Genomic DNA, 26,657 nt, shown 5'->3' with positions numbered 1-26,657 from the left:
CGTGTTCTATCGCTGTCAGGCTGCACAGAACCTACATGGCCCACCTCCAGTTCACTCACACTCTGTCATCCATGATGGGTGTTCGTTATATTACAACCATAAAACAAGTACTGTTGGCAACAAAAGAGAAAATATTTCCAGCAGAGTCCAGGTAAGGACATAGTGGAACAGCAGCCCTGGAAACTAAACGACTGGGGAGGTAAAATCCCAGTCGAGATCTTCTCCTGCACCCCTCTAATAACCCTTTGATGGCACCATACAGGGTGTTTGTGCCAGCCTCCAATTGCAAATAATTTAGAAATCTGATTTGACTGCAGCTGCTGCTGGAATTTGGGGTTGTATTTGCTCAAAATGAAGGCAGTCGGGAATCAATGCGAGCCGCCAGCGTTTGGAGAGAATTAATTTTAAAAAACAAATGACCTGATACTAACCCAGATCAGGATTATGGGTGAAAGCCTCAGCATAGCCAATTTCATTTTAAATCAGCCACATGAGTTAATTACAGAAAAATGAAGATACAAATATTTTAAAAAATATATATATTTAAAAATCTGACACCGCAAGTGAGCAAGAAAGATGCAGAGAATAGCAAATTGTCTTTGGAGTCTTTTCCTTCACTCCCATGAGGCTGCTTACAGCAACTTTTTCAGGCTCAATTTCCACAGAAATTTGAACACTTTAACATGAAGCCTATGCAGAGCAGCCAGCCAGCAAGCCCTTTGGCGGGAGGATTACCACCGAAATCCCCCGGGGCTCAGAAACTGTCAGGAATTTAGTGGGGATAAGCAAGGATAAAGAAGCATATGAGGAATGGGAAGCTTGGGAAAAGTATGATGCCAGGGATGGCGGCGGCTGTGCTGGAACACGTGCAGGCAGAGGAGTGCAGATGGCGGAGATGGATGCTGCCCAGGACAGTTTGAGAAGGCAGCGAAGAGAGTGGGGCAGCACACATTCATGCACACGCACACTGTGCCTCTACCGGCATTTAGTGAAATGACTATAATTCATTAGACTGACCTTTACCAGAGTGCTCACCCACTGCGGCTTCAGCGGGCCTGTCAGTGTTTCACAGTGGTCTGGAGTCAATCTGCCCACTCCCCCCAGACTTCAGACTTTCAGCACCACGGACGCACGTCCCCTGTGCACTTTCATCACCATCCTTCCTTTTATTATAGTCTTCAATGCAGCAGGCAGTGGAGTTGCTTTAACCCCTGCACATCAGTCTGCACACCTCTAGAGCAGGTCAGAGGGGTCCTTCTGATCTTCATTTAAAGGCTAAGTTCAGTATTTCTTATTCTTAGTTTATCTTTTGTCTCTGTTAGCTGCAATCACGCTGAATTTACCCTCCTCAGCCCCTGTGTATATGTGTAACTCAAGCTTGCTCCAAGGGCTGTGACACATGTGTTTTCTGCACATCAAGCTTGTCTGAGGATTTGTATACATCCATATTGACTCATGTTAGCCAATGTTGCCATCTTGATGTGTCTCTTTCTAGCATCACCCCATCCTTCTGTCTGCCTTTGTATCTCCAACCTACTGTACTGCTGACCCCCCCGAAGCCCACCTTTCCAGGAGTCATGGGTCTGAAGCAGGAGCTGTGGTTCATTTGCTCTCTATCATTACATGCTCCTTTTAAAGCAGAAGAGGAAGACTTCACACGGAGAACCTGATTGATTTGCAGAAGTACAAACGTCGCCAATTACTCTTTAATGCCACTGAATGAGAGCCAATTCAGCCAGAGATGCTCACCAGCGTCACGGCATACGGATGCATGCTGTTGCAGCAATCATTGCTGCCTGGAGAAAAGAAGGATATCCAAATTGCCGCCAATAAATGAGTTGCTTCTCTTTCGTTATACCGCTGGTACAAATGACATTTTCTCTCATCAGGAGGTAAAAAGCAAAGTGTAAATGCAGGTGCTGCACTGTGAACAGGAAGCAATTGTGATTTCAGGAGTTAATCTGAAAAATCAGGACAACTCCTTGCACACACATACAGAATTGGCCTTTTACACACCTACACAGACACACACACACACACAGTCAGACCAACGTCGGCGGCTCTGCAGGCAGGCGCTGCCCTTGATTAGCTCACTTCCAGCCTTTGTGGAGGATTCCTGCTGCTTTGCACACCCAGGGATCTGTCTGCTTTTCAGTCTCTTTGTAGCTCCTCTTCCTCCATGGCTTTAAATCCCAGTGCCTTCGTGTCTCACTGTCTGGACGACTGGCAGCCAAACCCTTGGTCAGGCCCACCCAGAAGTCAAATGTCCAACTTGTCTAAGCTGCAAGTATGTGATAACTCTATCACCACAGTGTGGAGAGAGGAAAGAGGTAAGGTCTGCCACAAATCAGTTCCTAAAACCTCCGGGGTGGGATATGGATACTACCATATCAGATGTGAACATTTAAGCTAACAGGGATTAGGACAGGAGGATGTACAATATGGGAAGCATTTACACACCCTGTAAATATGACCTTGAGGAGAGAATGAGGAAAAACTGACAGGACAACCAAAACAGAGCGGCCAGGTACATGTGAAGTCTCATTGCCAACCCTATGATATATAGGTATATAGGTATATATGAAAGGACATGTGCACCATTGGTGTGTTGCACAGTTACTGCACATCCCAATAAGACAGGACAAAGACGCACCAGCGGTTAGAGGAAAGGCTGTGAGCTTAGCACCACGTCCAGGCACATTATGAGAGACTGAAAAGCAAGAAATGGAGGTGAAGTCAGCTGGTGTCATCAGAGCCGGACGGGAACTCAGATGCACCACAAAGTGCCTCTGCCAAGCCTGTTAGCCGAGGGAATGCATCAGACAATCAGTCCCTGAATCAGTCCCTGGGGAGTTTGGCCGCACTGAAACTAAATGAAGGCGAGCCAAACAAACAGAAATAGCTCAGTAAGGTTTCCTGTGTCGGCGTCATGCTGAGCTCTAATCTTATTACCCAGAGCAGGAATGAAAACTGCCATCTCTGAAACAAATATACTATAGCCAAGTGTGGCACTAAAGCCAGAGTGATTGACAGCGTGCAACGAGATGGAAACATAACCAGTGTTGATTACTATGTAAATGAGGACCCCAAAACAGAAGAAACATCTACGTAAGACACAAAATAAATAAATATATGTGTGTGTGTGTGTGTGTGTGTGTGTGTGTGTGTGTGTGTGTGTGTGTGTGTGTCAACCAAATAGAGAGTCTGTGTTGTGCTTGCATACGAGAGCCAGAGAATAATTTAAGGATGCTACTTGAGCTAATGCTGCTATAAATGTTAGCAATGACCCAAGGGAGGGGGTTTGGCTTCTAAACACCCACCCCTCTACAACCCCCTCCTGAGACCATTTCTATGGAAATAAGCCCCAATCCTTCATATGGGCCTATGCTTCGAAGCTGAGCATCTCACTAACTGTGCAACTTTTCCCAGCGCTCACCAGTAAATAGTGCCAAGGACACGCTGTGGCAATGGAGCTTTTAATTTGAAACATGGAGGAGAAATGGGGTGCACTGAGGAGGCAATCCAGAATAAAAAGCCTCTGCTTCCTGCCGTGTGGGAGTCATTTAAAAATCTCAGGGAAAGAAAGGGGGCCCATTTGAAGCTGAAAACATATGCGCTGATACATATACAGCATCCAGGTCTATTTTGGCTCATCATTACACTCCTGCTGGGATTCCAACCACCGCAGTCAAAGATACAACACCGCAGTAGGACAACCGGCCATTAGGGAGGAGGGTCCCTGCGGTGCGCAGCAATTTACTGGATGTTATTTGTTCTTAAATGATGCAACTGTTCCCAACTTCAACTGCAACCCTTCCCCTATCCTGACCGATACTGTTAAAGGCACAGTTCAACGAAAATGCCTGCAGACGCACAAATGTCCTGAACCTTGCATATCTTGTTGGTTTTCTTTAAACTATTTATTGAGAATATTTCCATGCTTGCGCATTAATATATTAGCCCATGTGCAGAAATGCAGCTCCAGCGGAGCAAATGCAGGCAGACTAATAAACAGACCATCATTAGCTGGACTCTGTGGTTCTATACATGTTCCAGTTTTGCATATGCAAGCAAATTTAGGCTCTCTTTGAGATTGGGCTGATGGCATTAAATATTTACCATTTCACCTCCTTCTTCTAGCAGGGTGCTGAAATTGGCCCTGAGTTACACACGCTGCACCAGGCAGAAGCAATATTCCCCCATAGCACCCACTGAGCACCAGAAAAATGGGTTTTCCTTCAAAAATCCAACAACATCTTGTCTGTGTCAGTCAAACTAGGTCACTGAGGCTTTAGAGTGAGCAGCAGTTTACATGGTAGCGGAAGGCAGCACGTGATGAACTAATATTGTAAATAGTTGGAAAAAAATGTGTAATGTCACGCTATCACTGTTGGGAATCAGATTCATCAGTGTTAGTGTATTTCTCATTTCTCTTTTGTTTAATAATGAGATACTTCTCAGCTTAGTCATTTAAATTGAGTTGGAGAAAAAAAAACGTAATTATTGTTGTGACTGAAACACTGGGATAAATGTACCACACACACATACACACACCCACCAACATCATCATCATCATCACATTCATGTATTCTAGTATCTGTAATAAAATAATAAAAAGTAGTAAAACTCCAGCTTCAGCAGTGCGTAAAGTCTAAATGAGAATATAATGGTCAAACTTAATGAAAGCTTTCTGATAGAATATTCTATTTAATAAACATAGAACAAAAGAAAAAACAACATCAGGAAGATTATCTCAAACTGCCAGAACTGATTTATAACACAAAATCCCATTAAACTCTTTACTTATCATACGGTATCATACATGATATTCTGCGCCGGTTTCAGTTGGAGGCGAGTGTGAAGCCGTGTCAAAGATCATCAGAATTTACAACAGTAAACTAGCTAATCCACTTACAATCAAAGTTGGAGCTGCCTTCAGGGAACAGCCCCCAACACGGAGCCAACAGAGCCACCTCTGCTGCACTCACATGATCTCACAATCGGTGCGTCTCGCATGGCGCGGGGCTGCCATGCAGAGGGGCTCTGGGTAAACCTCTTTACTGTGCAGATCGAGCGGACGCAGACGCGCTGAGAGCTTGGATGCCACAAGCTTTCAGCGCGTCAAGTCAATTCAGAATGGCAGCGACCCAAAGACAACTGCACAGAGTGCTGAGCTAATCCTTCAATCCAACAACTGCCTCTCCCAAGCCTCTTCATCATATAAGGCCATTAGCTCCTCACAAATACTCGGGGCCTCATAACAGCGACAAACTGGATTTTACTCAACCAGTAAGCCGAGTAATCACCAAACTGGGAGCATCCAGGAAGGCAGAGGGGTGAGGTTACAAGCATAGCTAAGGAAGCTGGCAATAGAAATCCAACAAAAGTGGAGCAGGCGCTGCACGATGCACTTTTACAGGCTGATTTTTGGTCAAACACTGCTGTTATAGGCTGCCAGTCACCAAACCAACCCTACTTTGGTATCGAAGTGCACCTAAAAGTCATGTGATTCTGAGATTAGACCTCGTTATCCAGCTGAAAACACTCGCCATGGTAGTGACTGTAGCGTAGATCAAGGACCCGGTGCACAGATTGTGAAGAACTAATCTTTTTTTTCCCCAAATACACCCACATCATTACAAAACTGGCTTTGTTTCATTTTGATCGCCTATACTGCTGTGGTTTAGCAACCAGCTTCATAATCTAATTATCCCAAGGACAGACTCAGGGGTCCATGCTGTCCTCTGTCCTCTTATTATCAGCGAGCTTATTACAAAGCACAGCCTTTATAACAGCCTGCGTCACATGGTATCAAAAGCAGAGCAACAGCTGACATGCTGTCACCAACACAGCTCCAGGCACCGTACACTCAGTTGTCCTACCTTCACAGTATGTGGAATCCCCGTGGATGGAGGCATAGCCACTTCGGCATTCACATTCTGCTTTAGTATTCAGGTTTTTACACTCGGAGTTTTCGCCACAAATGACTCCCTCTGCACAGAAATCATAACCTGCAGAGAGAGGGACAAAGGAAGCCCTTGATGTAGTTTGGCCTGAAACATTTGCTCATTCGAAGCAGTAACCATGCACTGCACACTGAGATAAAGAGAGGTTAGACAAATAAGCAACACGGTGGCCGCTGCCCATAAAAAAGTGGAGGTGCAGACCAAAGTTTATGGCTGCAGTTGATTTTTTACCGAGACCAACAATTCTCCATTGTGACTGTCGGCACATTTTTAGTCATTGTCAGAAATACAGCAGGTTCTTAACATCCTGAAACAGATTTAAAGGTCACCTTTGGTCAAATTGACTTTCTTCCCCCTTGTGAACCAACACTGAGTCCAAGGAGGAGACATCTCAGATACACAACTGGACGTGAGCATTAAGTTGACGTTACTTTGACTCAGTTGGAGTTACAAAAGTCAGACTGGTCTGAATTTGGCACAAACCTTTCAAGGAAATGATGTTCAAATGAGGTGTCAGGCCTATTTTTTAAGCCGACAATACTGTAGTCTGTGTGACTTCTTGGGGTGTTTTTAGCTCCAAATGATTTGAATGTAGCATGAGGTAGTACCAGCGTTGGTATGAACAGTAGCTGAAGGCGAAGGTTTTGTAGTTCCAGTTACTATCATAGATAGACAAATTATCATACTTAGGGGGTCGTCTAATCATTAGGTCACATCTTAGCTATGCTGTTATAGGCCGAGGCTGCCGGGGTCCGGAAACATGATCACCTGACAGGCCTCTGTCACCCCACTGGGTCATGGTTTCCTCTCGTCTCCTCTCCTTTCCTCCTCATCAAGCAGACTAGTTATGCTGATTCCTGTGTAGTTTTTCTGCTTCTCCCTCCCCCTCCTTTATTCATTTACAGGTATCGCCGCCTTCGGAGCTGCATGATGACCTCTGGCTCGCTGACCCGTTGTATAGTGTATTTTTGTGTGTGTCTCTGTGCTCTGTGCCTCTCCTCTTCCCCCTCCTTCTTCCCCCCTCTCCTCTCCTCTTCTATCCTCTCCCTCTCCTCTCCTCTCCTCTCCTCCTCTCCTCTCCTCTCCTCTCCTCTCCTCTCTCTCTACCCAGCCAACCATCAGCAGGAGGGTCCCCCTACATGAGCCTGGTCCTGCTCAAGGTTTCTTCCTGTTAAAGGGGAGTTTTTCCTTGCCACTGTTGCTTGTCTGGGGTTAGGCCCTGGGATTCTGGAAAGCGCCTTGAAACAATTTTGATTGTATAAGACGCTATATAAATAAAGATTGATTTGATTTGTTCTGATGCTTCCATTTGGTAGTCCGACCTCAAGGCTGAAATGTATCACTGGAAATACGGCAGCTCACTGAGCAACTCTAGTGCTCAAAAAAACAGTGAAATCCCAAATGTTTGTGAGCAGGGGGTGGTGGAACTAAAATAGATCCTTACACACCAGAGGGTCACCACAGCACTGTCAGTGGGTGAGGGATGCTGCATGCTGGGCTGTAGTATTCAAGAGAAACACATCCCATAAATCGTTGCTCTGAAAATGTGACCTCGTACGTCTGGGGCTGAGGTTTAATGACACATGTCTCCCCACCGAGGGACAGGAAGCTGTGTCAAAGTGCGGCGAATACCTGAAGAATGTGCAACTCCTGTGATTGTAGCAGACAGATAATCTGCGCCACAATATCAACCTGTTGTAAAAGTGAGATACCGCATATGAACACGGGTGTAACGGGAACATCAGACTGCTGCGGAGACAGAAACAGAGGTGATCACCTACTGCTTGAAAGTGTGATCGGATGTAGGCCATCGTGTCCTGTAATGAAAGAACAACTGGCTGCACATGAAGCCCTGAGAGGCACGGAGCCTGGGGAGCCATTACCTGAGAAAGAGCCGTGTGTGCATTATTCCTCCTCTCACCCTTTGCACCATCTATCGGAGCTCTTGTCTGAACAGTGAGCACATGCAGAAGAAAAGACTACACCTGGAAGAACATCTGTATCACAGCCAGTGCTGATGGAGAACAGAGCTGAGCAGCACCCTTAAAGAAAAACTGCAGTTATTAAACTTGGCCCACGTTCCTTTTTTGTTAATATATAATCAGACATTTTATTGCATTTGCTCCTGAATATTTACAGGCTGGTGGAGATGGATCTTAAATGCTGTAATGTTTTAATTATGCCAGAAATTACACTGTACATCCCTGCATCGCTGTTTAACAACCTCACCCCAAGATCCAGCCACAACTCACAGTGATGAGAAACACTTGTGTGTTCAGTCGTAAACTTTAATCCCTTTTTGTTCTAAATCAGCCTCCGTAGATCGTCCAACACTCTAGAAAATTGTACCTTTTCAGTGTGAGTTGCTGCTGGGTCTTACAGTTTTTGCACTCTCTATCAACACCTTACAAAATGTGTTGAACTACGAAGAGCGCAGAATAAACCGCCCTCTAACATTGAGAGTACAGGCAGTGCAGCTGTGGGAGGAACAGAACTGTCTCTGCAGCGTGGACATCATTGCATACTGTAGGTGTGCCAAAAAGCAGTCAGTGGGATAAAATACGCCGATAATCATCTTTCTAAATTCTGCAGTTTCCGTAACAAAGTCCTCGAAAGTACTCAGCAGGAGTTATAATCTGTTATCTGTGCCTGGAGCCAGGGTCCTTCTCTCCATACATCCTACGCCTTCTGCTCCTCTGACCTGAACAGCACAGCTCCGCTCGCCGTACTTCCTCGTATCTCTATCGATGCTCGATTGCCGTGGTTTGTTTATTCGATGTATTAACTGAATTATCGGTGGCTATTTACCTTGTGGTACCTCCATGCCAAAGCAGTGGGATACAGGCAAATTGGCAAAACAGGAGCTCCATAAACGGCAGCCCTGCTGTGCTGTGAATTCAGGCACAGAAGCAGGCAGACCAGGTGAGGGGAGAGGAGGAATAAGGCACCGGGGCTGGGTGTGTTGACTTCTCACACCAGCGGGGAAGGGGTGCGTCCAAATCCAGTCATTCGAGAGTACACAGAGACGTACCTCTGCAAACGTTGCAGCATCGTCCATCAGGTAAAATCTGTTCGCCAAGGGTGCAGTTGAGCTCCGCGCACGTTTCTGTGATCTTCAACATCAGGCCATTCTGCAAGGACAGGCGTAAAATAGTGACATTTTAACAATCATCTCATCGTCACCATTCTCTTCTCCAGATGTTGTTCTTCCTGAGCTGATTTATCCAGGACGATCAGCTCAATTATTCAGCCAATCGTTGACACAATTAATGTCGCACATAGTGGAGGAATGAAATATTTACATATTGCCAGGAGCAGAAGCAGCAAAGACACACAACAGCAAAAGTGACAGGCTACAACACTTGCACCAGACTAGTCATAACTAGCAACAGCAAAGCCAGCTATGGGTGTTTCTCTACTGTCAGAAAACAGCAGTTGAATGACATAATATTTAAATACTGAATTAACTACTGTATATTACTCAAGCTATTCAAAATGAAATCCCAGCTCCTTAACCTGAAACAGGCCAGCATGTTGAGCTGTATCTGGTTGTAAAATATAATTAGAGGTCGATGATAGTGTGCACCTTAAGCTCAAACACAGACAAGGTTATAAATTCCAGGAGGCGATAAGCAGAGATATGGGCCACTGTAGAAGCGAAGCAGGAGCAGATAGAACTGTCTTCTTCCCCTGAGCCTTCAGAACAAATAGCACCGGCTGCAGCCTGGCTGATATGTCAGCGCTCCGGTGGTCCCGGCTATCGATTGAGATCCCAGAGATTTCTGTTTTAACACCCAGCCGCAGTAACGTAATTCATTCTCTTGGCTGTTTTGCATCAAAGACAGAGAGAATCAATCTGCAGCACAGCAGAATCATTTGTCCTTGGTTAACACTGTGTTTTACTCTAATTTACCTTGACGGGGTTCACATTTACCACCAACATAGGCAAAAGCAGAACTTGCTCATTTATTTTGCCATCAAACAGAAAGATCTGAATAAGCCTCTTTGCCTCACTTTGCTCTGAAACATTTTGAATATTTTAATGAGAACAGTGGCAGTTTGGTTGAGTTTCAGGCAAAACCCCGACCCGCCAAATCATCCCGATTGCCTCCCGACATGGACCCCCCCCACTCGCACTTTTTAGTACTACATCACATTTCTGAAATGTACAGTCCCAACTCAGCTCTTTGCGTGCTGACTGATTGTGCAGTGCGTCAGACTTTGCACACGGGAGGCTGAAATATAGATGCTTTGAAGCTGCCGTGCACGCCGGCTGCCTCTCGATGTGCCTGCAAAATGTGACAATGCCAACATTACAGAACAGAAGCGCTGAACAAAAGCACCAAAATGTGACAGGCTGCGAAAAAACAAATCAAATATTCTTTTGATTAAATGTCTCTTCTCCAAACTGGAGTCTCCAAAGGAAACCCGGACTGATGTTTGAAAAACTTTGGAACTCTTGAAGGCTACATGTGCGAGGATGACACACGGCTCTTCGCCAGTAATGGACTTTTAAACGAGCAATGGCAGTTTCAAATGCAGATTGTTTGATGTCATCCAAACCAACCCAATAACGCAGCCCTTAAATCACTCCTTGATCCTCTTGAGGGTGTCTTCATTTTACCAGTTTTCTGTTCAGCATCCCAAAATGCTAAACACACCTAAAAAGAAAAATTGCAAACACTTCTAGATCCCGTGTATGAATCTGACCACCGGATGGTAAATGCAATAATGATGCGTCAATTGGTAAATAATGAGCCTGAGAAAACATCATGTGGCTCTTTGTGGGCAATTAGATGCGTAACATGCTAATGGTGTTATGAAGAGTGTTCTGAGAGGCTCAGTGAAGAAAACTCACCTCTATTCTATGAGTAAACAGGAAAAATATCTTTAATTATTTATATCCATACAGTGAAGAGGCTGTGCTTCAATCCAGGTCTCTTTGTTGTTGTGTTTTAAACATTATTTTAATTGCCTGGTGACCCTCAGCATTACCAAGAAGAGAGGGAGGGACTCAACAGATCGGAGCAGAGTGGGTAAACTGCTGAGGCACACTGGGTAATTGAAAAAAATCAGGCCAAGCTGTTCTCCACACCCACACATGCACACACACAGACGCACTCCTTATGCATTAATCCGTAAAGGAAGGTGTGGCATGGTGTATCCTGCACAGGTTTCATTCTGGACAGAGACTTGCATAAATGGTTACCTTGCATTCCCTGCAGCTCCTGGATAAAAGGCGCTGGCCTTCAGAAAATATCTGACCCCTGTAGGTACATTTCGCTGTGGGTGAAAAGATAAAACTGCTTTAATAAAACATAGTAAATGCACTGACTAAAGAGGTGCCAGAAATAGCGTTTGTAATTTTTTAATCCATAAGAAAGAAAGTTGGTCTTTGTAACTGTGCAAAAACATGGAGAGGAAGCGTAACAGCACATTAAGAATACAACAGCGGAGACCCCGATGCATATTCCTCTGGCAACAGCAGAAATAGAAAATGAGGCATACAGTATGAAGTCCTGCGTCTCTGCTCTCCAGGGAGCAGGACTGTGGAGAGCTCAGTCGCAACTCTGCCAGACCTCTGATGTTCACAGGGGAGGAAGAGGAGAGAAGATGGATTGCACGAGAGGATGGCGGGAAGTGTAGGGGGGCCAGGAATTATTCAAAGACCAACTGCACTTCAGGGATTCAGTGTTTTTGCAGCATAGCGAGATAGAGATGCTAGGCCGTGGCACCGCACGCCGTTAACAGACCCTGGTGTGCTCTCTACTTGAAATAGTGCTTCCATTTCAGCTGCCTTGGAAATCAGACAAGTGTGATCTTTGCTCTCACAGACAGCTGCTCTGGTGTCAGCAGAGCATCAGCAGAGCATCAGCAGAGCATCAGCAGAGCTTCAGCAGAGCATCCCACATCTCACAGGGCAGCACCAACCGGAGCACAAGGTTAGAGCAAGTTGTGATTACGTTTTAGGGAGAGTTGCGCAACACCGTTCTGCCAACACGATCCTGCAACATCACAACACCTCTTTAAAACCAACATGGGCAATTGAAAAAAGACAAACAAAGGACACTATTATAGGATTAACGTTACTTGTGTGTTACTTTTGCTTCAAATCCTCGTCAGCCTCAGCGCCTTTACATTTGCCTCAGCGGGTATGTAGCCCGTTTTGTTCACACATTGTGTTCGCGATACTCACGTCTGCATTTTTTGCAGCAACTTCCTTCGACGTGCACCGGCAGGGAGTCCTCGGAGCAGTTGGCTGGAGGACAGAAAATCCTGCGACACTCTACAACACCATTCTGAAAAGCAAACACACGTGCACCCCAGTTAGAGTAGCGATCAACCCTTAATTAACTAAGTGTCCATGGAGACCAATCCTAAGCTGTTCCAACACTGAGAGCTATCATGTTTACTTCCACGTAAGAGGCGACTGATATCTTACAAAGCTGGGATGGCAAATACTGAAAGGGCGCAGCCTGCTGATAGCAGGTAGTTATTCAGAAGCTGAAGGACGGTCTTCATTTTTGAAGCTGATATCTCTCTGCGCCTCTTCATTTCATGAGTCATCAGCACTGGTTCCCCCGGGACATCGCAGTTATCAGTTAATGGTAAATCCACAGGAGGAAATCGGAACCACAAACTCCCGCCTAGTGCTCCATGCGCAGTGATGCAGCAAGTTCAATTGTTAAGTGAAGGAGGAGCAGGTGAAAGACGCATCACAATAGAAATCAAGAGGTCAAGAGGTCAAGGAGTTGGATAGTGCATATTCTCAGAACCTCTGTTGTATTAATTTCCTATAATAAACACAACTATCATGAATGCATCTGAATTTTGTTTTAATTACCATTCTCCTGATAATTAAGTATCAAAGGCTTCAGGTTCAAAGATCATTTTAAACCTAAAAGTCGAAAAACTGTATGAATATTGAAAAACCTCACGGGACAACAGAATGTAACATTTTCCCACTCTGTAAGTTGACGCTAATCGTCAAAATTGTTGTAATGTTCTGAGAATTAAAGGTCAAATGCGCCGGATTTGTTGGCATCTGCAATAATATCAGTTTTAATAAGTAATAGAACATAGCTGCAGAGCAATCACTTGGTTCATATTCAAGTCTGCTGATTCTGGTGTCCTATACAAACATTCTAGTAGCAGTTGAGGACTCTTTCCCATTTGCATATAAAGCTCTCACCTCCTGGAATATCGTGTCTTCACTCGTTTTTATGCTGAGGACACTCACCTTACATGCACAGTTCCGGCAGTTCTCAGGCTCCACCCACAGCTCCTTATCCCGATAGACCAGGCCGTTGGCGCTGCAAGTCCTCTCGCAGTGACAGCCCTCAAGCTGGGTCAGCCGCGACTCGGCGTAGTTCAACTGAGGACGAGCACACAATCATTGGTATCAGCAAACTAAACCCGGAAATCCCAGAAAGAGTGCAGGGTAGGCCCTCCGAACAGCCCCCGTGCCCTCAGACGTGCTCTGGTATGAAAGAGAAACTCTGGGAGTCACTTGTTAGGAAGCCTCATAGAATATTAGCGACCATTATTCAGCTCACGCTCCAGACCTCTATCATCTACTGAGAGATGACCGGCAGCAGCCTACGCACACGGATCAGCCTTCCTCCACCGAGTCTATCCACAGCTGCCGACTGAGAGAAGTGAGTGACAAACGTGTCAGGGCCGAGACGCGCAGGGTGACGCGGAGGCTGGGACAAAATCACTTTGGGGCAATCCTGTCTTTCCTTAACTGTCATGTCCTAGGTTTTGCATTTTCCTTGTCTTCTTGCTGAAAGCCTCATTTCAGCTGTATTTCAGGTGTTGAATCAGAGCTTGAGGAGTCAAATGACTTGTCACGGCCCCCATGGGTAATAATACCAAAGCCTTCTAATCAGCAAAGCCTTCTGATCACCCCCTTCGGTGGTCGGCAGTGGTATAAACTCACCAGGTCTTCCTAAATAATGTTGAAACGGCATTTATTTTACTTTATATTGATGTTTTAGTGTTCACTTTTCTTCTAGTTAGTGTAATTCATGATTTCAAGCCGCAGTGTGAAAGAGGACATTGGAAACGGCGCATACGGTGCAGGGCTGCAATATCAATGTCAGGGTTTATTTGTGCTTGTACAACAGCAGGCCTGGCACAGAGCATTCCCAAATGCGTACAATAAATAAGTCTGGCAAAGGAGCCCTGAAGTGAAAGAGCCGTTTCTTTGATTTCTGTTCATGCTTTTTTGACTTGAATGTGCATATTACTCTCTTTCATGTCTTTCATGAAAAGAGCTTTGGTCATTGTGATTGGCTTCGCAGCCCCATAGAGGGGAACCTGCTTCACCACTGCGCAACTATCTAATTCCCTAGAAAGAAACATTCAATTCAGAAGGCAGACAGAAGCTACAGCTTGACCTCAGGAGGCAAAAACATAAAGCTAATAAAAACATGACGATCAGGAAATGGAATTCATTTCCCAGCAGGTATCACCAGGATGAATCCATTCTGCCATCATTTGCTTGTGTGTGAAACAAGTCCAGGATAACAGGAGAGCGACCGTAAGGTCACACCTTTGGGCGGCAGCAACGCTCCGACACCTGAACAACTGAAGTGAGGTTGAACAAACTGAAAAAAGTGACTTTTTACTGGGTAGAAATGAATGTTTGTCAATGATTGTAAGATTGCTGCCTGTGAATAGAAGCTTGTTTCACCGTGTATTTATACAGTAAATATGAGTAGCGACTGACCCACATACAATGTGGAGCTCTTGAAGGGTGGAAAGGTGCAGGGAACTTGAAATGATGGTGATGTGACCATCGAGGGGTCAACTGGGAAAGCTGGTCCACTTGAGACACTCGAGGCTGCTCTGCTACTTTGCTTCTGCCCACCCTGCTCCTGTGAGACCTGCCCAGGCCGCGGTGTCAGACAGAGGCAGGATTTGCTGCAGAAGGACGGTGGCTTATCGATAAATAAGGAAAATAGTGGCTGTGACCGCGGCTCCTGGCTTCATTTGGAGTCTTGGCTGGCTGCGATTGAGCTGTGATAGCTGTGAGCGACAGAGATGCGTCCTGACAAAGCCCTAAACAAAATGTTTGAGATGCAATTTCAAAGGCTGGAAGGCTGCCTGAAGGCAGCGTGGAGGAGAACCTGCCCTGAAAAAGAGAGGATCAAGTGGCAGAGTGATGCAGGACAGAGGGCCAGAGGCCAACAAGCATGTTTATTGGATGAGCCAAACAGGAGAACTATTAGGTTGTTAAAAATGTTTTATTACTTTTAAGGCAAATTTCAAAGTATTTAATTTTGCGACAGCCACCGTAGATCCTCATACAGCCTTAAAAAGTGAGAGGACTGAAGATCGCTGGTATGTTCTCTTAATCTGGACTTTGTTCAGAGACACAAATATGGCGCACTCAAAGTCGGCATCGTGTCTTGTGCACAAAAGTGGTGCATTCCCTGCCATCAGTGTGTTGTGTGTATCGTGCTGGATGACAAACACGTCACTTTTAAGTAATCATGAGCAGGCATCTGGTGTGTGCTGCTCAACTCTAATTTAATTTGCTGTCTCTTTATGAGCAAATTTTAGTGTCAAACATTAACACCCCCCCCCCCCCCCCCCCCCCCCCCGCCACAGACACACACTTTCCGCTGCACCCCCACCCCACTGCACCCTTTGTGTGAAACACAAACAACTGATGGACAACCAACAATACCTGCAGGCCCAACTTTCCAAACACATAAACATTCACATTATTTATTTGCTATGTAAATATCTAGCCAGATAAAGCATCAGTCTGTGTTTCTTTTCATCCTTTAGGAAGAAGTACTGCAGAATTTACTGTCCTAATTCTTTTATTATGAATAAATGAAAGTTTTCCATAATCAAGCACTCGTGCCCAAGTATTACAAATAACCACAGACACAAGCTTCTCTGTTATCACTGACTCCGAGTGTGCAGAGACTCTCTTTGGGGAAAACTTTATAGAATTAAGCTAGCAGCTAAAGCAAACATTTATACAGCTGGTGAATGAGGCATCCCTGTCAGAACTGAGGACACTGGAGGGATGTGAATTTAGGCTAATGTCTTGGCTGTCACACGGGAATCTACAGCAGCATCCAAGAAGAATATATATAACGTCAGCTGTGCCTCATTTATTCAGCCGGCCATCCTGAATCTCTAGACAGACCCCATCTCTCCTTTTAAAAGGACTTTAAACCACCTGAAAATACTGAAGACAAGCAGGAAGTTGCATTATTATTTTGAATTCCTGCATCCTCATAGTAGTAAATAGTTTGATGCTAGCATACATACACCTTAACATATCTAATCTTGCCCTGAAATGTTACTTCACAAATCAGGTCCATTTTTCACAGTTCTGCTTTTCCTTACAGCACAGCTGGTCAGGTAACAGGCAACGATAGCTTCCCCGCAGAGAGCAGTTTCACATCTAAGGTCATGTGGTACTATAGTGAGAGGTTGTAATTTAAAACAGCAAACTCTGACACAATAGAGCAGTAAAGTATGCGATTGCCTCGATCTCTGGGTTGCTGATTTATAACCCACTTTCATAGATCCTATTTGTACAAATGCTGCAACAGGCTGAATTCCTCACTGGCAATAGTTTCCAGTTATGAGGTTTACACACCGATTCCTGTGGGTGCTAATTAAGATGTAACTACGAGTAGAGTGCCATGGATACAGTTATACCGTGACTGCTACAGTGGCCACTGATGTTCAGTATATTTCCCACATTGGATTTCAGATAGATGTTTTTATTTTAGACCACATTTATTAACATGGCACTTACTTAATTTGATTGAACCCCATAAAATCTAACCTTTATTTAACAAGTTAAATCAATTAATAACCTACCCAAATCTACAAGCTCAGACAGCTAACTTCAGCATAACTGCTAATAGGAATATTCACTTATGGTTTAAGGACGTAAGATTGTGTGTGCGCTGCTGTGGGTGTTTTATCTTTGTCAGTTCCAGCTGTGCATGTAGAGTTCTGTATTTTAAGCCTGACCAATATGACAGTGCCCCACTCGGGACTCCAACTGGGCAGTAATGGAATTCACACAGCTATTTTCTGCTGGTATATCGATGGCTGTCTGTCAGTTGATGATGTTCAGATGTATAAAATGTTCAATTTCTTCACCAGTCTCATCTGAAACCATGACAAAAGGGAGGCGCGCTGGCACAAATACAGAGACTCTCTCGGTTCAGCATGTTTCATTCTTTGACACCACCTTCCCCAAGAAGCCCTCAGCTCTGAAACCGACCTTCAAAGTTGAACCAGTTCAATTATATTCTTAGAAATTCATGCCTGGTTGACAGAAACAACCGCAATACAAATAAATCCTTCTTGGTTTTATGTTCTCGAAAATGCAATTTTTTTCCCCCCCTAAAGCCACCCTCATGACAATAGAAGCACACTCACATTTTATAAAGACGGAGTAAGGGGAACGCTCATTTTTGTTTTGAACAAACATAAAAGGATTTTGTCCTCTGGTCAGAGCTGAGAAGAGTATGAATCCTGGAAGCCCAGGTTTTCCCGTACGTCGCTTAAGATCAAAGTCAATCTTATTCTTACCTTCAGGGTCATCTTGGCTAGTAGCTCCTGCAGGTCCATGATGCCTTGAACCAAGCTCAGGAAATCACTGCAGGTAGGACACGCTTACCAGTCGGACAGAGAACAACAACATGGAGAGAGAAGGGGAAAAGAGGGAGATAGTATTGTTTAGATTAAAAGTACAACAGTTATAAATAGAAAACAGTGTTTCTAGAATCATTTTGTGTGTGTGGGTCCAGCAGTCGGGATCTGTCCGGGGCGTGCAGCTGCTGCTGGTATCAATAATAAAGCTACAAGGTGTGATTACATGGCTTATTGATCAGTAGCAGAGACAGTGGTGCAGCGGCAGCCTTGTGTTTTAATCTATTTGACAGCAAACAGATGGAGAACAAGTCTGGGGGAGAAAGAGCGCCGCGCTGAATTTAAATTACAGCAAAATGAAGATTTACTGGAGTGGAGGAGGCTTTGTCATCGGGGGGAGAGGTCAGCAGCATGCCGATCCAAAGCTCATTACAGCACAGAAGGAAAAAATGTGTCTGACTCCAGGAGCACGTTTAGACCACTTACTGCGATTAAGGTTAGGACACTGCGTAATGTAGCCGTTGGGAGCGAAAATCAACTTCACGTCCTGGATAACGCCCTGGAAGGAGAGGGAAGGTAGGAGACAGTCATTACTGGAGCTTACACAGAAGCTGAAATCACAACGTGCCGTTGTGGCAAACGGGCAGCAAGCAGCACCTCCCATAGGGAAAGGCTCGCTCTGAAAGGCTCAAGATCTGACGTTTGGTTCTACAAAGAAAATGGCAGCTCGAGCAACGAGTGCGTTGAGGAGCAGCGGAGCTTCAAATGCTAACAAGAAACACTGATTCAATTCTGTTAAACATTTTTTATGCAGCATCTGTTGTCGTCAAGAGCCTCTCTATGTGTGTTACACAAACCAAAAGCCTGACAACGGAGCAAGAATAGCTGCCTTTTAATAGGAAGAAACCTTGAGAAGGACCAGGCTTATTTAGGGGGACCCAGACAGACATTGAGAGCACACAGCTGTATCTGCTTCACAGCAGTCGAAGACGGGAGGTCTCAGAAAAACACGCGTGATCAAATATGAGGTAAACAAGTATGGCGGATGATGAAAATAACTCCAGAGTGGTCCTCTTTTTGAATAGTCGGGGCATCCGAACACGTCCTGCTCTGCTCATTCTCAGGGGCCGTATCCGTTAAAAACAAGGAGCTTAGGTGAACAAGGACAACTGGAAACTAGAGTCATTTTTTAAATGACTGGTGGCTGGCTTTGTGCTTTGGAAAACATGAATTCACTGGGTCGGGCACATCAAATTAGCCAAGTTTCTCTCCCCAGCTTCGATTCTCGCTTCAGTTTAATCAGATCAGCTCAGGTTAATATTTCATACGGCGTCTATAACAATCAGGGCGTCTCCAGGTACTTCACAGACACCTGGAGCCCCCGACAGCACCAACACAGGCCCAGTTTGAATTTTAAATCCCATTTTTAAATAGTCCTGATGAAAATAGAACATTGTCCCTTGGAGATTCAAGGTAAAACATATAAACCCTCGAAATTCTTATTACGTCTGTCCGTGGAAATGTACCACACTGTCAGTCAGGCTCAGTCCAGTAGTGCAGGACTGGTAAATATGGATTCGGAAAGACCTCAGAACTGGAAGGAAAAGGTTCCTCCTCCAACAGAAACCTTAGTGTGTATAATGTGGAGGCTCACTCATAAATACCCACACATAGAAGCCACAGGAAATGGACAGGACACCAGAATTGACTGCACAGGGAATCCATTTACTACACATCTGGCTGTCCTGGATATAAGCAACACTCGCCTCCATCTCACACGGAGATGGAACCTTGAGGCACACACACACAAGCAGCAGATTGTGACTGTCATACGGAATGAAAATGAAGGTGTAGATCACAGATGTCTGCCCCGGTGGTGTAATATAAGGGTCCTGACCACACATCACTGTCAATGATCAGTAGGTAATTCGAAGTGAAGTCATAAAACCACTCTCCCTCTCACTCTCTCTCACTCACACACACACACACACACACACACACACACACACACACACACACACAAATACCGTATGCATCTCTCTGTCAGAAAGAGCCCAGTGGATTTTAAATTAAAGTAAAAGTGCCAACTTCCTGCCATAAAATCTCCATAAACATTTATACATTCCTTCACTGTCAGCCTCACCTTCACCGTTATCCGCGCCGTATCCAAACCCAAATGGAATTCTCTCCGTGTCCCTTTACAACAAACCAGAGCCATTCTTCTAAGTCACTGCTCAAGGGTGAAACATGAGCCAATGGAATAGTTATGAAAAGTCTCATCTGCTAAAATAAAGCGTCTTCATTGATGATAAAAAACAAAACCACGTTTGCATGGCTGATGCTCTGGACGGGCTGACTGCTGCTGTCTCATCACCGCTTATTACCGCTCATCTCATTACCGTAGCCATTACTGCCACCACCCTGGAACTGCCATCCCAACAATATCACCAGTTAGTGGGAGGGAGAAGTTATGTTTGAAATGAGAAGAAATGGCCTAGCGTTACATCGTTCTACTCAACCGTGTGATGAAAATTTGAATTATCTCCATATAATTTAGCATTTCCTGAAAGAACCATAACACTTCCTCTGTTAGTCGTCCCTTCAAATCTACTGTTTAATATCACAGTTGCTTAAATGTGAAATCTTTTATTTACAGTTGAAGTATTCAATTGATATGATGATGCTACACAGCCCCAAACCGTATAATGTTGGTGTACCACTTCAAGAAGGCTCTGATCTCCAAGTTGACACTTTTCAGTCCAACTGTTGCTCAATATCATAGTGCAGTGCAAAAATACAGCACAATTCTGCTTGTCAGGGAGGGGGACTGTAGGCTGTGTATGCTAAATCATAAAGAAATGTCCACAAGGGACAACCGATCAGATGTGACAGGCAATGAGGGAGATCTCACTCACTGTTACTCTGAAGCTTGGGCCTTTTTTTCCTCCATTACGCTGCTTTATGGGACCTTCTCCAGCCTTCCATCACTACCGTTGGTAGATTCATTACAGCTGCGTGGTGCACGCAACAGAGCGTTTCGCAAAAGCGTCAGGTCCACACGAGCATGCAGTGTCCCTGAGGAATCAGCATCCTTGGCACAATGGATTCCAGATAAAGATAATTTATTACAGTTACTGCTTGGGATGGAGAGGCTCCTGAGAGCAGAAGCTACAAGAACAAGGAGCTACTAAAGCCAGACCATTGGCTCTGCATGTATCATTTAAAAGCCTAGTTAGCAGTTCTTATCATTATCCCACTCTGGAGCGCTGAATGGAGCAGATTACAGGCTCTGCATTATTTCACCCCCTATCTCGATCAACAGGGTTATTTTTAAGCTCCGGGCTGTTTTTCCTTTTCCGTCACCTCTTGCTACTTTATTCCCTTCTGCGATTTTCCATAAAGCTCAGCACCTTATCCTGCTTCAGCAGCTCCATTTATACCCACTCTTAGTAGGCATGCAGAAAAGATAATGTTAAATAGAGATGCGAAGGAAACGGCAAATCGTGTAAAAATTTACAATAGGGATGCTTCCAGGCCTCAGACCTTTTGAATACCTGTGTTTGTCCAGCAACGCGCACAGCTGCGTATAGTTACAGCGCATGAGAAAATCCAAAAAAGAGAATCATGGGAACATCTGGGTCATAGAGGAACAGCCGCATACAATCCCAATGGTTGTCCCAATCCATGCTTTTTGCTCCAGATCCGATCCTGCACCTCAATCAAAAATGTCTTGCAGGTACTGATCCGATCCAGTTTGCAGCTACACAGTTGCTGTGTTCACTTCCAGTAGGCCCACTTTAACGTTATTAATACCAAGGCAACTATGATTTATATATAAATTACAGGAAGAAAGCCCACACCCAAGCTGTTCTTTGATACATTTTAGCCAAGAACTATGCTTGTAAAGCATAGAACTGCAGCCATTAGGAGGTAGTTGCCAGATCCTAACAGTCTGAATAGTTCTGGTCACTGGCCAGACAAGAACAAAGACAAAACAAAAGCATCAGACTTCCTTTTTAAATTTAAAGTAATTTCACGCTAAAAAATATTGTTCATCATATTTCCTCCTCAGTCACATCCATTCTGTTACTATTAAAAAGCTTGCATCAGAGCCGCTCCAAAACTTTGGAAGGGATTGGGACAACAGCATTATATACAGAAATTGGAAAATCGGCAATGGGTTGTTAGTGTACAGTAATATAACGGTGCTATAACAGTGCTATAATAATGCTATAACAGTGCTATAATGCTATAACAGTGCTATAACAGTGCTATAACTGCATTTAAAACTTAGAAAACATAGCGTGTAGAACATGAAGATTAATTTGTGTAGCTTAATCAGCCGACACTTTCTGGATTGTTGCAACATTGTTTATACAGCCGAGTCATGAATATGCATGGGGAGATAACGCAAAGCAGCTCTTAATGGGCTTTCTGCTACAAAGAGCAGCAGGTCCTTGATTCAAGGTGCTACAGGGGAACCTGTCAGAGTCCGGTCAACTCAACCCAGAGCAATCCTGAAGGGAGACTCTTGTCACTCGTTCTGTCACTTCACAGAGACCCGTGAGCTTCCGAACCATCTGTCCCACTTCTGAGGGTTCCCTGAACAGGGAAGGTCGACAGGCTCACCGAGACGACGGCAGGAGGCCACGTGTATTATGGAGCAACGTCTTTCAAGACCAGAGCTCTGCAGCAGAACAAGGAAGCGTTTGAAGCTTCAGAAAATGGGGCAGAGGAGAAGGGAGGATGACAGGAGCGTTGGTGCTGGATGGCATGCAGGCACGATTATGTTAAATTACAGGAAAAGAAATGGTCTAAACAATGACAGTGATTAAGAAAACAGTAGTTTTCTGACAGGGTGTATAAGGAAGGATCTGAAAGAATGGGAGCATCTTTACAGCTGCCTGATAGACAACCTTGGACAGAATCTCTAGAAAACTAGAGATTAGAACTGGAGAATAGGATATAATATGTCTTAATTTGTCATGATTCAATTGATTGCGCAATGTGTCTGGGCAAGATGGAGGGTTAGTTCCGAATCGCTGCAGCTTTAACCGCTGTGGATCAACCTGACCTGTAGGCTTTTTGAATGTTTCACGAATTTCGGAATGTCTACCATATCCACATCACCTGGATGTGTCTATTTTTGTATTTCCACTTTCCAAATGTCCATGAAAAACATGGTAATTGAAACAGATATTGCAACCAGCGTAGGCACATGTGGCAGGTATAAAATGAAACTTAAGCTTTGAAAATAAAAATGTATTATTCTCCATCCGTTCTCTATCTGCAATAATTTCTATGGACTTCTAGCTTGAATCCTATCACAGTTTTCTGTTTGTGTATGACATAACAGCATTGGCTGAAAAAATGCAATTTGTGTAATTACTAGTTGATTCTGCTGCTGAAGGATGTTAAAATGTGTAATTAGAGAGAAAGAGTGCATGTGTGTGTGTGTGTGTTACCTTGAACAGGCCATGCTTGTGACTGTGCTGGCCCAGCCATACTCCACTGCCGGGGGTGATCTCCATCTGAGGGGGGTCTATCACCCGCTCGTAAATCCTGCCAAAAGCAAATCAAAGGAGAATGTTGGGTGCTGATAAGGACCCGGACAGGAAGACATCTCTGGTTTTGTCCTGGCAGGAACACCAATCAACACAGTGGAATACCAGGGTAAATCCTGCAGGCCTCTCGCAGCCTCCATGACAAGCGTGGAACATTTTCCTGGAGCATGACGGCCGGTCTCGCCTCATGGTTCTCTAACATGGATTTGATATCCAGACCTGGGCTGCAGCCGGGAATAAACGGCTGACGCTTTCCTGACGCACGCATAAATGGGCTTTAGCTTCATCCCGACAACGTCCCCAGAGTCATTCCAAACTGTTGTGTTCAAGTGAGCTCAACAATAGCAAGCACCTCATTGTTCCAGAGACAGCCCGAGGCATCCAGGATAGCCTGGCCTGTAGTTTAGCCTCATTTAAAGAGCTCATCTCCCATCCCAGCCAAGCCTTTTTGCTGCTGGTCGTTAACATTTAAGCTATACTAAAATCTTTATTAAATGCCTGTAATGCTGAAGAGGTAGTTGAAACTTTTTCGCCCCCCACTTGCCCTTGATCATCAGCGGAACACTTGGTGCTCCATCCTCCAACTCTTCCTGGGTCTGAGTTGCCTCTGCATGTGGTTGCTCTGTAGAGCTGCACAGCGGTGAGCACGACTGCCTGAGAGAACAAAGGTTCTCCCCATGGCCGTGTGGCGTTTCTCCAATTTTCTCCTGCAGTGCAAAGCCATGCACATTAGTTGGGCCAGAGACCTGAGGTGTAAGATTTCTAAAAGATTCACAGTTTTGAAAGTGTTGCCGTGTTGGAAATTCTGCCCATTGTGGAACTGACACACAGGAGACTCAGATGACTTGTGTTGAAATGAACTGTACTGATCAGGAGACGTGACACCAACACAGCAACAGTTCGTGCGTGCAGTGCCAGCATCAATTCTGACATGACATTCGTATCAGAATTCGCAGTCTGTCTCTCACCAACCCAAACAGAAGATGCTAACCTTGGACACAACAGAATCATCTAGCTAGCCTGCCTGTCTCTCCAGCATTTCTTTGTCTCTCAGAAACTCCTTCAGGACACTAAATGAGAGCACAGGTCAACTCTACAGTACAACTTAGAACTCAGAGAGAAATAGTAATTTTCCTTCACAAACAAGGGGTTGCGGGCTCAAGTTGTCTGCTGTGGAGAACGATGAGGTCATGTGAGTGTTCTTTAGTGCGTTCGCCTCTGCTTGCTTCTCACATCGGAACCTCCCGTCAGCATGTTCAGCAGAGGGAACATCTGGGACTTTCACACTAGGAGACTAGAGTGTCAATTAGAACAGTGACATGCTCATGGGCATAGTTGTATGGTCTGACACCACAGGCTGCTGATATCAGCAGCAAATTCTACAGGAGCAGCCGACCCCCCATATAGTGTAAGTTATAATACTCGCCGGAGGATTAAATAAAGGATTTCCATATCGTAGAGGAGCTAGAACAATAAGATGATTTCAAATCTACAAAAGACAAATGTAAAATGTAACAACTCCTAACGCATCGTCCCCCCATCGTGGCTTTTGATGGTGTGTTTCAAGTGGCTGAATTCAGATGCAGGACTGTGATTTAGTGGGTTTTGCTTCTTGAACCTCTTGCATCACTGTGAGGCCTGAGGCAGCTTCAGAGCAGCTTCATTATTGGATGAGTTGTAAAAACATGTGGGGTGTTTCAGTGGGCAGGGAAAAAAAACCTCAGGACAAACACCCGCTCCGCCACGTCTTTTGCTTTAATACCAATAACTTTAACCCTCTAATCGGGATTCATTATGCAGGACTGCGTTACACCTCCCCCCCCCCATCCCAAATTTTGACACCCGCTATTTGATTTATCACTTGGATTAGGAGCGACAAATGCTATATTGCAGCGAAAAGAGCGAACGCTTTTCAATTAGGGCTGCTTAGAGTTACTCTAAGGAATACGTGATACTGGGAGGACGAATGGAGCAGATTCTTCACGCCATCCATAAACAGGGAGAAATAGGGCAACGCTGTTCCACATTTACAGTGTTGCTCTTAACCTTTGTCACACATAGAGACAGAGGGATGCGCATCTTGACACAAAGAAAGACTGAGGCAGGCGCACAGAATCTGGCCCATCATTCACGTGAAATACGAGGCTGGAGCCACCCCGAGATGAGGGGAGCGCTGCATTATGGCCGAGCTCAAGCTGCGGAGACACCGGCGGCCCCCAGACAACATAAATCCACATCTTACTGCCTGACACATATTTTGTTGACAGTCCACTCCAATAAGCTGCCAGGCCGCCTCATTTCCACAGATTTACCGGCGGAATTGAATAAACTACGTTTAATCTTGGAAAGGAAGCATTTCTGTTGAGGTGACTGGAGGATTCCCAAGTTTGTCTTTCAGCTGCTGATAAGAGCAGAGGCTCTCAAAAGAACAAATAAATGCAGAAAAAATCCACAAAATGCCATCAAGCCCACTGCAAAGGTTGCGTTCACAGTATTCCCAAACGAATATTTTTCACCTTCAAAAGAGAGTCACAATATTTAGTCATTGGCAGCCCTCGTGGATCTCATTTTAAAAGATTCTCAATCACAGCCTCCATTATTCGCTCTGCCAAAATCTGTTGGCCACACTTACTGACAGACCACCAATTCTCCACTATTCAAGCATGAGATGAGTGTGTCGGGCCTCTGCCAGAGTCAAAAATCAGTTGCCACACATCCCCTCTGAATCCTCTCCCTTACTGCGGGCTGGAGCCATGAGAGGGCTCCATTCATCCCTGCCTAAAGGAGAAAAGGACATCAGGACAGACAGACATGGAGCCTGTCTTGCTTCCATGTGGACCCAGTCAAGGTATCAATATATAATATTCTCCTCACACTTTTGCTCAGACTTTCATCTAACTTTCTTCTTCTAAACAAATGATCCGAGACAGAATGTCCACTCATTTGGACGGATCCGCCAGCCCATTTTGTTGCGTGTGTTTGCCATTTATCACCGTATCATAAGGCTAAATCAATGAGCTCAGCCCTTCAGTCGTACCGTAGCTGCAGTCTAGATGAAGGGGTTTGTCGAAAACACCCGTCACGACCATCAGAGACACGTTACCGAGGGATGCAATTAGACACACGCACACACACACACACACACACCACACACACACACACACACCCCTCTGATGGCACACTTGTTTACCATCTCTCATAATCTGTTCTCTCATCATCATCTCTGAAACTTTCCAAACAAAACAGTTCGACCGTTCTTACTAAAATAAACATGAATAGAGCATTTACTATAGTAAAACAGGTTGGACACACCGCCAGAATAACAGAATATGTTACCATATGTGAAGAGCTGATCAATAGCTCTGCGTAGAATAGAAATTCAACATTAATGACCTGGAATTTATGTCCTCAGTAACTAAATGGATTGTAAAAGCGAATTAGCTCCATTATGTCAGCATTAAGATTAGTAAGGCATTATGTCCACATC

At 44.8% G+C, this 26,657-nt stretch overlaps 1 protein-coding gene across 2 annotated transcripts in view; it reads right to left on the bottom strand.

Moving 5' to 3' along the window:
• The window catches only part of LOC130517456 (protein kinase C-binding protein NELL1-like), a 128,971-nt gene that overhangs the window by 67,842 nt on the left and 34,472 nt on the right, over positions 1-26,657 (bottom strand). Inside the window, exons 5-12 of one of the 2 annotated variants that reach the window (XM_057019354.1) lie at positions 23,072-23,168; positions 18,093-18,165; positions 17,547-17,629; positions 13,207-13,341; positions 12,163-12,265; positions 11,176-11,249; positions 8,998-9,097; positions 5,883-6,011 (exon numbers count right to left, since the gene is read on the bottom strand). In XM_057019354.1, coding sequence (XP_056875334.1) covers positions 5,883-6,011; positions 8,998-9,097; positions 11,176-11,249; positions 12,163-12,265; positions 13,207-13,341; positions 17,547-17,629; positions 18,093-18,165; positions 23,072-23,168 — 794 coding nt within the window. The remainder of the gene's footprint in view (positions 1-5,882; positions 6,012-8,997; positions 9,098-11,175; positions 11,250-12,162; positions 12,266-13,206; positions 13,342-17,546; positions 17,630-18,092; positions 18,166-23,071; positions 23,169-26,657) is intronic. The other variant, XM_057019361.1, reaches the window with a different exon arrangement.

Source organism: Takifugu flavidus, chromosome 2 (assembly GCF_003711565.1).
Source record: "Takifugu flavidus isolate HTHZ2018 chromosome 2, ASM371156v2, whole genome shotgun sequence".
Taxonomy (NCBI): domain Eukaryota; kingdom Metazoa; phylum Chordata; class Actinopteri; order Tetraodontiformes; family Tetraodontidae; genus Takifugu; species Takifugu flavidus.
This window is presented reverse-complemented; position numbering and strand designations above follow the sequence as displayed.